General features: G+C 36.7%; 1 protein-coding gene across 1 annotated transcript; it reads left to right on the forward strand.

Moving 5' to 3' along the window:
* Positions 1–959: 959 nt before the first annotated feature.
* LOC117985690 (chymotrypsin inhibitor Ani s 6-like) lies at positions 960–4,044 on the forward strand. The gene is made up of 3 exons (XM_034972450.2): positions 960–1,119; positions 2,141–2,326; positions 3,150–4,044. The coding sequence occupies exons 1-3, from the start codon at positions 1,032–1,034 to the stop codon at positions 3,182–3,184; spliced, it is 309 nt and encodes a 102-aa protein (XP_034828341.1). The 5' UTR covers positions 960–1,031; the 3' UTR covers positions 3,185–4,044.
* The last annotated feature ends 8,171 nt before the right edge of the window (positions 4,045–12,215 follow it).

Raw genomic sequence — 12,215 nt, forward strand, 5'->3', positions numbered from 1 at the left:
AAAGTTTTATGGAAAAACATGTAGATGCATAATTGTTATGCGCGCAAAACTCATTACCATAAGGGTTCGATGTATGATTAGTCTACTATTATCGAAAACCTAACTAAAATTTGAATTTTCGCGGCTGGCTCTATCAAATCACCTACAAGACGTTCTGACCTGAACTGTTGAAGAAATTATGACCTATACTAATACAAGTACGCTGGACCTACGATTGCCAACCTGTTTTTGAAGTAATTTGATTTTTCCCATTTTGGCACTGATACTCAGTCGGTACTCTGAACTAAATGTTAATGGTGAGACATATTCTTTAAACATTGTGTTACCGAAGACCAATTGACACAAACTATCAAATTTAACTCCAGCTAAGCTTAGTGGGCCCTTAAATTGGCGCAAAAATAACTATCATTTTGTATGGCACACCTCTTCCTTCCATTTCATTGGTTATGAGTATGACTTAACTACCACTTCAACTTTTAACTTTTAAAATATACTTATCAGACACGATAAGAATAACGATTGAACCAATTAATAGTAATAGTTGGTAGGTAGGTTCATTCGTTGCATAAACAAGTTTTGTTATTTTAAAATATCTTGGGGAAAACGCACACCGTTCTTGTAATAGTAATAAGTTTACAAACTTACTCGTATTTATCTGACTTCACTTCAGGTTCATGTCTTCAATAATGTCTAAAATAAAAGCAGAAACAATTTTATACGCTACTTCGACGTCTGCGTGGACTACACAAATTTCAAATCACTATTTTACCCTCTTTAGGGGTTGAATTTTTCAAAATCCTTTCTTAGCGGATGTCAAATAGGGGTCAAATAGGGGTTTGAAAATTGTGAAGTCCACGAGGACAAAGCCGCGAGCATAAGCTAGTAAATAAATATAAATACAATACAGACAAACCAATTTTATCTACTTGTATACATAGAGCGATAATTAATATAAATTATTCCGGTTTATAAAAGAGATAAAAGTTCATGGAACAAACTAATGGCCAGTAGTCGTCCGTCGTGTCATCAACATGGTTGCCAAGTTCTTTGTTGTTCTCGTATTCGCATTTTTAGCGTCTACTGTCTCTATGACGCCGGTTGATGACCGAAAACCATTTGGTAAGTGTTCGATTTAATTTAAATACCCAGCACCTTAAGTTTTGAAAATTTAGTATGAGTTTTTTTAAACTTTTAATTTAAAATATCATAATAAAATTTAAAGCTAACCTTATCTAATTACTATACAAATGTATGATTTGCTGCCGCGTGGAATGCTGCCAAGAATACTGGCTGCATTTCCGCGCTGGACAGCCAGGCTGATCCGTTGTGCTATTAATCGCGGTAAAATATCTCGTAAAATTTTTGTAGCGCTAAGACTCCATGGCCTCAGGGTCTCCAGGGCAAAGCTCAAATATGAATCATAATTGAGTTTGTTGTGGGCTTATCTCAACCTGGGCGGCGGCGCGGGGGCGCGTTTAGAACCCTTGTAGCTTTAGTTTTAAAAGAAAGATTGGCTTCCCATAGCACAGGGAATCCTAGTTTGGGGGCCAGGAACTTTGCATTGCTTCTACCAGGGTTATGTATAATTGTATATATACCTAGTAAATTTTTTATCAAATAAAGATTTATTATTATTATTAAGTTTACGTAATTAATTATCACCACTTCATCATTATATTGCAAAATCAGCAAGTGTCAAGCGAGCAAACGAGCAGCCTGCTCGTTTGCTCGCTATATCTATTAAAAAAAAAAAAGTGTACCCAATTAGAATAAATGATTTGACTTTGTAAACGAGATGGTGCGCGAACAATACATACTTAAGTCGGTATACACCTAATAAACTAATTAAATGTACTAAGGTACATAATTATACATGAAGGGTGGTGTGACCTAGTTGACCAAACTCAGTAACTGGATGGGTGACCGACTTTCGAATTCTGAAAATTCACCTTTACCACTCCTCAGTGCTTCAGTTCTGGTTATTTTTTTGTCTTACTCGGAAGGATCTGGGATCTCACCGCGATGTTTTGCCGAAAAAAATCACTATTATTACATACAGACCTATATATAATGATTAGAGGAAGGTATCGCGACCCTATGGTCCAAGCGTAGAATATGAACGATTTTCTTTTGATTTCAGACTGTCCTAAAAACGAAAAGTACTACAAATGCGAACTGGAAGTCTGCTACAAGAAATGTGATCACCTTGTGAATTCACCCCCGTGCCCTCAGATCGCTGCGGACTGTTACAAGCCATCGTGTGAATGTATTGACAACTACGTTAGGACTACTGATGGTGGACCTTGCATACCTGAGGATAAATGCAGTAAGTTTTTTTTAGGGGACCAACGGGATTATAAACCTCCGCTGTCCGTCCGCCCGTTCGTCTGTCTGGCAGCGGGCTGTATTTCAACAACTGTAATAGGTGGGGAATCAGAATTCACAGAATATTATGTAATTCTATTACCGCTATAATAAAAAATAATAAAAATTTCAAAAATGCCGCCATGATAATAAAAAAATAAAAATTGTTATTTCTTGTACTATAGTACGGTACCCTTCGTGAGCGAGTGCGACTCGACTTAGCTGTTATTTTTAAATTCCGATACAAGTTAGCTCTTGACTGTGATCTGACCTACCTAGTAGTAAGTGATAATGCAGTACGTGCCTACTTCGATATCCCGTAGAAACAGATAAACATTATACCAATGTACGTTTAAAACAGCCAGACCATTCCACTTGGAGTTCAAGGTTACGTACGACCAGGCGAGGTCATAGTCAAAGATAAACTTGTAACCGGATAAATAAAACACTACTCTTAACAATTTTCCAACCATAAACAGAGTGAGTCTCTGGTCACCACGGTCACATTTATAGTATCCAACAGATCATATTTTACCGATACAGGGTACGGGCTCAGCCAATATACGGTGTAGCATAAATCCACCTTAAACATTCTCCTTTTCATTGACTCGGCTATTAGATCTTTATGTTTTCAGTCTGTCCTACTATTATCCGAGTAGACCTTTATCTTTTACTTAATTGCTGTAAAAAGATTTAGCGTTATTAACCTCGAATAAGGTAAATGAAGCTTACACCAGCCAGTACTGCCTTCTTGGAGCATAAAATACGATGTTATCTTGTTTCAGGTACAACTGCGGGGCGAGCCCAGGAGGGATTTTAAAGCTTGAGCAGATACAACGCGTCACGAAAACTTGTCTAATGCAGCTCCTAGTTAAAATATAAGAAACTTCAAATAATAAACTATAAGAATATAAGGAACATGCAAGCTGTGGAACCAGCGGTGTTCCCACGAGACTACAACATAGAGTTATTCAAATGGCGGACCAACAAATTCCTGGCAAAAGGCTGGCAACGCATTGGCGGTTTCTCTGGTGCTGCAAATGTTTATGGGCGGCGGTATCACTTAACATCAGGTGACCTGCCTGCTCGTTTGTTCGCTATTTTCATAAAAAAAACTTTATGCAGGTTTCACATCGCCGAGTGCGCTTAGGATGTTGTGCGCCATCAACTTTGCGCTCCACACTTTGAAATACTTCATACAGTTCCTTGTATAACATTAATCACGTATGATATACCACTGCTATCGTCGTGCTGCTTTATGTACGTCCAGGCCTTTAAAGTTCATAGTAAGGTACAGGTGGAGGGCGGGGACTAGCGCCGTATATCAGAGAAAATGCTCCTGATAAACAACAACGAGCTTCGAAAGGAAACTCTATAGAACTTTCACGGCAGGTTTATAACTCCTTTTATTTGATACAATCAATGAACACTTTCCTTACATTTTAATTAGCTATGTTTTAAACAAGATTATTTGCAAATAAATTTTTAAATACACAATTTCGTCAATTTCAAGTTTATGTTTTCGTTTTAAGTTTTGAGACAAAATAAACAAAAATTGTGGAACCTGCGGGATTTGATTTATTCAGATTTTGTGGCCTGTATTCCGTGACTATTTATATTTACCTATTTAGTCTTCAAGCGTAAAGTCTCACTTTTCTTGATAAAAATGTCAGTACCATATTTGAATGCCTTTTATTTAGTACCTATAAACCAATGACTTGCCACTCATACGTCTACAAACTTTTTTCTGTCTACACACATTTCACAATATTATAAATACGAAAGTGTGCCTCTTTAAAAACCTACTGTTTACAAAGCTATTACACTGAGCAATTTACTCTTACCCATTGAGGAGCTCCGTTCCCCATCTCCGAAGATGTTCGTCAAATCTTTACCAAATTGGAATGGAACCACTTCTGAAGTATATCCTATAAAACAAAAAAGTACCATCAAAATCGGTTCCTAATTGACGGAGTAATTGCGTAACAAACATACAAAAAAACATACAGTCGAATTGAGAACCTGCTTTTATTTTGAAGCCGGTTAAAAAGTTACCGAATATACCTATTATGTATACAAGAGTTATTGTAGCTCTATAATAATATTTTTCGGAGTCGGTGCCAATGAGGTGCCAATGTGGAGTCACAAAACAAAGTCAAGAGTAGATAGACGGTTCGCGCGGCTAATTGGCACCGGCTCCAAAAAATATTATTATAAAACTACAATAACTCTTGTATTACATAATATATTCAGTAATAAATTAAATGATTTTTAATTTTTTAGTGTTTGTGGTTTTTTGAAAATTTTATTCCAGGAAATCAAAGATTTTCCACGAAATTATTGAAAACCTAAACCACACCGATGAAGTTGTGGGCATCATCTAGTTAATAATATTTAATGACAGTAATTTCGTTGTATAAACATGTTTTATTATAAAACATCGCGGGGAAAACATACACAGTTCTTGTAATAATATAATAGGTATACTTACTTATCTGACTTCATCCTTACTATCCTTACTTCCATACTAATATTATTATAAATGCGAAAGTGTGTCTGTCTGTCTGTCGGTCTGTCTGTCTGTCTGTCTGTCTGCTAGCTTTTCACGGTCCAACAGTTTAACCGATTTTGATGAAATTTGGTACAGAGGTAGCTTACATCCCGGGGAAGGACATAGGCTACTTTTTATCCCGGAAAATCAAAGAGTTCCCTCGGGATTTTTGAAAAACCTAAATCCACGCGGACGAAGACGCGGGCATCCTCTAGTTATTAATAAAACCGTAACGAAATATTAATCCTACTAATATTATAAATGTGAAAGCGTGGATGTTTGGATGTTTGTTACTCAATCACGCAAAAACGGCTGAACGGATTTGGATAAAATTTGGAATGGAGATAGATTATACCCTGGATTAACACATAGTCTACGTTTTATCTCGGAAAATAAAAGAATTTCCGCAGGATTTTGAAAAATGTAAATCCACGCGCACGAAGTCGCGGGCATCAGCTAGTTTGTTATGAATTATGAGTACATGCTAACTTTTTAGCTGAAATTTGGCGTGCAGATAGCTATTATGACGTGGCCATCCACTAAGAAAAGATTATTAAAATTCAGCCCGTAAGGTGGTAAAATATTGGAGTCCACGCGGACGAAGTCGTGGTCATATGCTAGTTGTAACATAATATTAATTGTGATTCTAGCCGGGGCCCATAGCATAACCTGCTTTCTAAAGTACTCTAAAGTGCTCACTAAAGTTGGCCAAATATCAAGAAAACGTTGGTCAACGTTGCTGAACCAATTAGGTAGACTACACCCAGTTTCAGAAAATAAGAGATTAAGAACTTAGAATTTTTAGCGATAACCCTACATGAACTTAAACAAAAAATAGACTAGAAATTTCCGGCGACTTAATTTGGACAAAATAAATACTGTCCCGTAAGACTGATCTCGGAATTTCAAAATAAAAATTAACTTTCTATTATGCCGTAGTATAGCTTAAAAACAGATCATTAAAGTTTATCTAAACACTAACTTATGCTCGCGACTTCGTCCGCGTTGACTACACAAATTTCAAACCCTTATTTCACCCCCTTAGGGGTTGAATTTTCAAAGATCCATTCTTAGCGGATACCTACGTCATAATAGCTATCTGCATGCCAAATTTCAGCCAAGTTATTTTAAATAACGTAAACATGGGCCTCATACTGTTCACCTTAAAATAAACGAAGTCTCTTTTTTACAAACCAACGTTGCATTGTAATATTGGATTTATTTCGATAACCCTCAGTCTACGGCAGCTCGTCGTGTACATCCGATGTTCTACACGTTCGCAAGACATCGGATAGGCCACCGCAATAGTCTTATTTGAAATCCGATTTTTCATTTTATAAAACTGTCGTCGAGATTGCATTCGAGCAATCTTTGCGGGGAATGCTATTATTCCTTCATTTTACAATGTTGTATTACTTTATACATTATATTTTTAATCGATTTAAAAGAGGAGATTCACAGTTCGGCGGTTATTTTAATGATTAAAAAATGCATTATGAATAGAGGGCATTTTCATTTAACCATCTCAAGCTCTGCAATTTTCTTCATCATCATCTCCAACCGATAGACGTCCACAGCTGTACATAGGTCTCTTCTAGGGACTTCCACATGCCGCGGTCCTCCGAGGTCGCCACACCTAGATATTTTTCTTAGATGCTCTTACTAACAGTTGCTGAATGTAGTAAATACCTGTGATATTACGACAATGGATACATACATATCTATTATTTATGTACCTGAAACTAGTTTAGTTGGTGCTAAATTAGCTATTATTGTAGAAAGTCTAGTCTTCACTAATCTAAATTGATAGGTTTAAAATGGTGCTATTCTTTTCAGAATGTTAGAGGAAAAGAATAGCGTTACATTACGGCCTATCGACATGGTTTAGATTTTGGGACCGATTCTCTTGTACATAATCTCTATACTCAACGAAATTAACAGGTCTAAATCTAGTGCAATCCTTTTCCGCAAACAACATTATGAAAGGGATAGCAATAGATTTAGACGTGCCATTTTAGTTTAGTTTAGAGATTGTGTACAACGAAATTAGCCACATTGTGCACCTACAACGAGATTAGCACTAACAGAATCATAACGAGAAGATAGTGGAATAAACACCTATATTTTAGTAACTTTTGACAAATTGTTAAATAAGTAGTCGGTAAGCTTGCAACAGTAGGTATTGTAAAAGGTCGCATTACAGACCCGACCTGCTCTTTACATGAAAGAACTCATCCCCACAAATTAGGGAATCCACTGTCTCTATGAAAAACTCTTCATTATGCGAATTTTTTTAAGGAAAATACTTAAAGAATTGTTTAAGCGTATTAAAGTTACTTTTGTATTATTTCTATTTCAATAATTTTAATATTTTGCTTTTTTCTTTTTCCTTCAGGGATTTGAGTTTTTAAACGAATACGAATGACTTGGTAGATAATCATCATAGGTGCCGACATCAATGGTAATCAATTTTGAATGAACTTTTGAACTTTGAATATTGTACCAACTGAAGTAGTTACTCAAATGGGAAAGTAGAGGCTTACCTGGCTGGCACCCCTAGTTTCTGAAGCCTTCCCACTACTCGTGCGAAGGCGGAGAAGATCGTTGAAAGCTGATCCTGTCAAAATAAAATATTATATTAGGTACTCCCAAGAATATTATTGTGCGAATCATAAATTGGTTTTTATAAAAACATATTTTTTCTCAGAAATGTATTTTGGTCGAGAAAATAAGTAGAAAATTTTGTGAAATATTTTTCTTTTGATAAGATTTATTTTTAGGTACCCTACTGTTGTCAATTTGTATTTATAGTTCCGTTGAGTCAAGGATGGACATTTCTATTATGAGATAATACGCCTAATAGAAGAAATAAGAAAGAGAGAAGAGATAAGAATATTTAGCTAATCCATACTATTAATTATATTAATAAGAAACTATATTCTGTCTGTCCGCTAGCTCTTCACAATCCATCCATTTGACCGGTTTTGATGAAATTTTGGACAAGCTTGCATACCGGAAACGGATATAGGTTATTATCCTGGGAAATCAAAGAGTTCTACTGCCTAATTTCATGATTCTACCTACCTACTCTTTAGGTTTTGATTCCCTTACCTGAATGAATTGATTGGTGTGAGCCTATATAAGGATTCCTTTTTAAAATTCCGTACTTCAAAAGGAAAAAGGAACCCTTATAGGATCACTTTGTTGTCTGTCTGTCCGTCTGTCCGTCGCGTCTGTCAAGAAAATCTATAGGGTACTTCCCGTGGACCTAGAATCATTGGGGAAAATCTGAAAACCGAAATTTGGTTGGTTTGGTCTTAAAGCACAAGTAAAGGAATAAATCCGAAAACCGTGCATTGGTAGTTACATCGCAAAACAAAAATTAAAACGTGTTCATAAAAAAATAATTAGTATTTTCAATTTTCAAAGTATGATACCTATACCAAGTGGGGGTATTATATGAAAGGGCGTTACTTGTACATTCTAAAACAGATTATTATTTAGTTTTATGCGTAATAGTTTTTGATTTATCGTGCAAAATGTCGAAAAAATACGACTGTAGTACGGAACCCTCTCGGTGCGTGGGTCTGACTCGCATTTGACCTGTTTTTTCTCTGGAGAAACGGAACCCTAAAAAGGGCAATAACTGTCTCGGAGTTCGTTAAAGCACCACAACCCCTGAACACCTATCTTCGGGGCTATAACTCAAGCTATATTTATGCCAACCATTGTGAGTTTATCGCGTTCAATAACGCTTATGAAAGGAAAACTCCCTAGTGTGACCTCATACGTTATGTCGATACGCCGCATGTTCTATATAAACCCTATTTAAACTTGGCTGATTCATTTTAGTTCACTATACGGGGAAAATGAAGTAAGATTTTTCGCAAAAATAGGGGTGTTATATTCTGAAATATTTGTAAGTATTTAGATACAAAGTCAGGTTATTTTAAACTAGATAATGCCCGCGACTTCATCCGCTAGATTTAGGATTTTAAAAAACCCTGGGAACTCTTTGATTTTCCGTGATAAAAAGTAGCCTATGGCCTTCCCCTGGGTGCAAGCTATCTCTGTGCCAAATTTCCTCAAAATCGGTTAAACTGTTGGGCAGTGAAAAGCTAGCAGACAGACAGACACTTTCACTTTTATAATATTAAGTATGGAAGTATGGATATTTTGTATAACATTTCTGTCTGTCTGTAGGCTAGCTTTTCATGGCCCATACGTTCAACCGATTTAAACGAAATTTGTTACAGAGGTCGCGGGCATCATCTAGTGTAAAATATGTAAATATACCCCGGTGGTAACTAGCCCTGGCAATAGCCTCTCACCAGACCAGATTCGAGACATGCCATGAATCCACTCCCACTTATAAGACCACTCGCCACTGCGCCAGGTAGGTCATCTAAAAAGCATGCAATAAAAAAGCATAGAAAATAAAATTTATAGTAGCCCCGACCGTTAATACGAAGCTTTGCACAAATGCTGAAAGTGACAACAATAGCCGGCCATTTCATTTGGATCTGCATTTGAATACCGAGCGGAACGGTGCAGCGTATCTTTTGTGTGCGGAATTTTAAAACTTGACCTCTTCCACTTTACATTTGCAACAATCCCGGTTAGACCTTGATTTAAGTCGGAAACGAATGAATAAGTAGCAAGCATTGTTAACGTAGCTGATATTATAATATAAGTAAACGTCCCCATTCCAACTTTTTTATTTATTTAGAAGAATACTAGCCATGCTAATCATGAATAATATTCCCGCTTCCCCTCCAACTAAGCGTAAAGCTTGTGCTAGGAGTAGGTACGACAATAGTGCAACGGGTGGGGTTTGAACCACACGAGTAGATTTGAACTGCCGACCTTTCGGATTTCAGTCCACGCCTTAACCGTTGAGCTATTGAGGCTCTAACTTTAACTAAGGCTGAGCACATCGCCTACCAGTAAGTGATGATGCAGCCTAAGATGGACGCGGGCTAATTTGGCAGGAATGTGGAAATTTAATTGAACCCAACCCCTGATCGGTTTCTACGCGGCATCATACCGGTACGTAAAATCGCTTGGCGGCACGACTTTGCTGTTAGGGCGGTAACTAGCCACGGCACAGGAATTTGGTTTGATCCATACCGTCTAATAAAAGGAATATCAAATAAATACAAATTCATGAACGTATAAAACACGACGCGCATTGACATATCTTTTAATTTGAAAACAAATTGCATCCAACATCGTGCAGCCATATTATTTGGTTTGTGTACCGTACCTACTTGTATAAGTAAATTTTTAAATTAAAAGCAACTAGAAAATTTTCAACCTACACTATACTCAAGTGCAGTGGTACTTCACTGTATCCACTAGATGGACGGACGCAGGCGAAATGCAGCATCCACAGAATAAAATTTATTTAAAGCCATCCACACTTTTGTTTATTGAAAATTCAACTTTATGGTGTGAGTTGTAAGGTTACTTTTGTGTTGAACATAAAATGTTATTAGACATAGTTTTTTTTATGGAAAGGTAGTGAAGTTGAGCTGCATACAAGAGGCACAGAGGAGAGGCTTCGTTATCCGTCTGTACCAGGACTGGGCTAATTCTGCACTTCAAATGGGGACTTAAAGTCCTTAAAAAAATGTTCTTGATCATTATACGACCTTTTTATTCCAAATGTTGTCAAATTATGCTGTGTTTGTTGTAATGATAATAATGCCCTCCTGACTGACCCTCATGACCGCGGCGGCCAATCTCTATAGAGATTAGCCATCTGCGCGGAAGATAATAATATACGAGTACTTACCTACCTAACAGTACACAATAGGGTATTTTATAATTTTTTTTAAAGTATCTCATTTAGGCAAAAAAATTCACAAAAATTATATTTGATCGATAACATCGATGATCGATAAGTGCAATAAAAATTTTGCATTTCAATTTTAAACACGCTATCACCCCCTTAGCGATTGAACTTTCAAAAATCCTTTCTGAGCAGATGCCTACGTCATAATAGCTATCTGCATGTTAAATTTCAGCCCGATCCGTCCAGTAGCTTTAGCTCTGCGTTGATAGATCAGTCAGTCAGTCAGTCTGACAGTCAATCAGTCACCGTTTCCTTTTATATATTTAGATTAGTTCAGGCTTCAGTGTCAGTCTTTGGGAGATCATTGGGATATAGGTTGATCTAATTCATAATTACCATCTAAGTAATGGCCAAGTGAAATTCTTGTTCTAATTAAGTTGTAACTTGTATCTAATGTTAATACACTTCATTCAACCGGTTACCCAGGATAAGTATTGAATGAAATAACAGCTGTAGAATTGAATTAATAGTAGATAGGTACGTACTAAAATTTCCTTTCGATTACACACGACGTTGACATAATGTATCAGTAGCTAAGGAAACATTATGACCATAAATCTCAAGGGTCGGTCCTCTATTTTCGATCCTTTTGGTAAGGATTTAGGTAAATTCCCACTGCCACAAATTGCTCCCAGTGGAAAAGAAACGGTCCTACCTTAGGTAAAAATATGCTTGCGACATCCCTACTCGAAACCTTCCTTTTAAGCAAAGGTGGAAAAAACTAAGATTCCAATGTAAATAGGGTCATACACGCTTTGAATATGTAACCGGGCCTACAATAGGGCCGTGCCTTTATTCCCTTTTCTACCGTTAGGGAGGTCATTGTCGAAAAGCTTCATGAATAAGAGTCTGTTTATGTAAAAAAGGCCAAATCGCAAGGGTACAATTTTTGGCGCTAAAGCTGAAAGTATTTTTCATGGAAATGCTACCTTTGTATGTGTCACTACAAATTTGATAGTAATCTATACTAATATTATACATGCAAAAGTGCCATGTCTGTCTGTTTGTCTTTCTCCTAGCTTTTCACGGCCCATCCGTTTAACCGATTTAGACGAAATTTGGTACAGAATATTTGGTATCCCGACAAATTAAAGAGTTCCCACAGGATTTTTAAAAACCTAAATCCACGTGGGCATCATTTAGTATAATCTAAAGCTTAGGTTTAGCATAGGCATTTATACTCATTCTCTGCTCCGTACCTACTCCTCGCTGTTGACGGTCGTTGCCATTAATCACAAATTAATGGCGGGTGTTTTCTTGAAATTCTTCCATATAAAGACGTTTCTTTGGTTGATTTGGTTAACAATATAAGCAATATAAGATTAATTTGATTTGAAATCATAACGTGAACAAATTAATTCGAAGGGTCATCACTACCCATATTATAAGTGTTTGTTTGTTGGTTTGTTGGTTTATTGGTTTGTTGGTTTGTCCTTCGATCAT

The sequence above is a fragment of the Maniola hyperantus genome, chromosome 10 (genome assembly GCF_902806685.2).
Source record: "Maniola hyperantus chromosome 10, iAphHyp1.2, whole genome shotgun sequence".
Classification (NCBI taxonomy): Eukaryota; Metazoa; Arthropoda; class Insecta; order Lepidoptera; family Nymphalidae; genus Maniola; species Maniola hyperantus.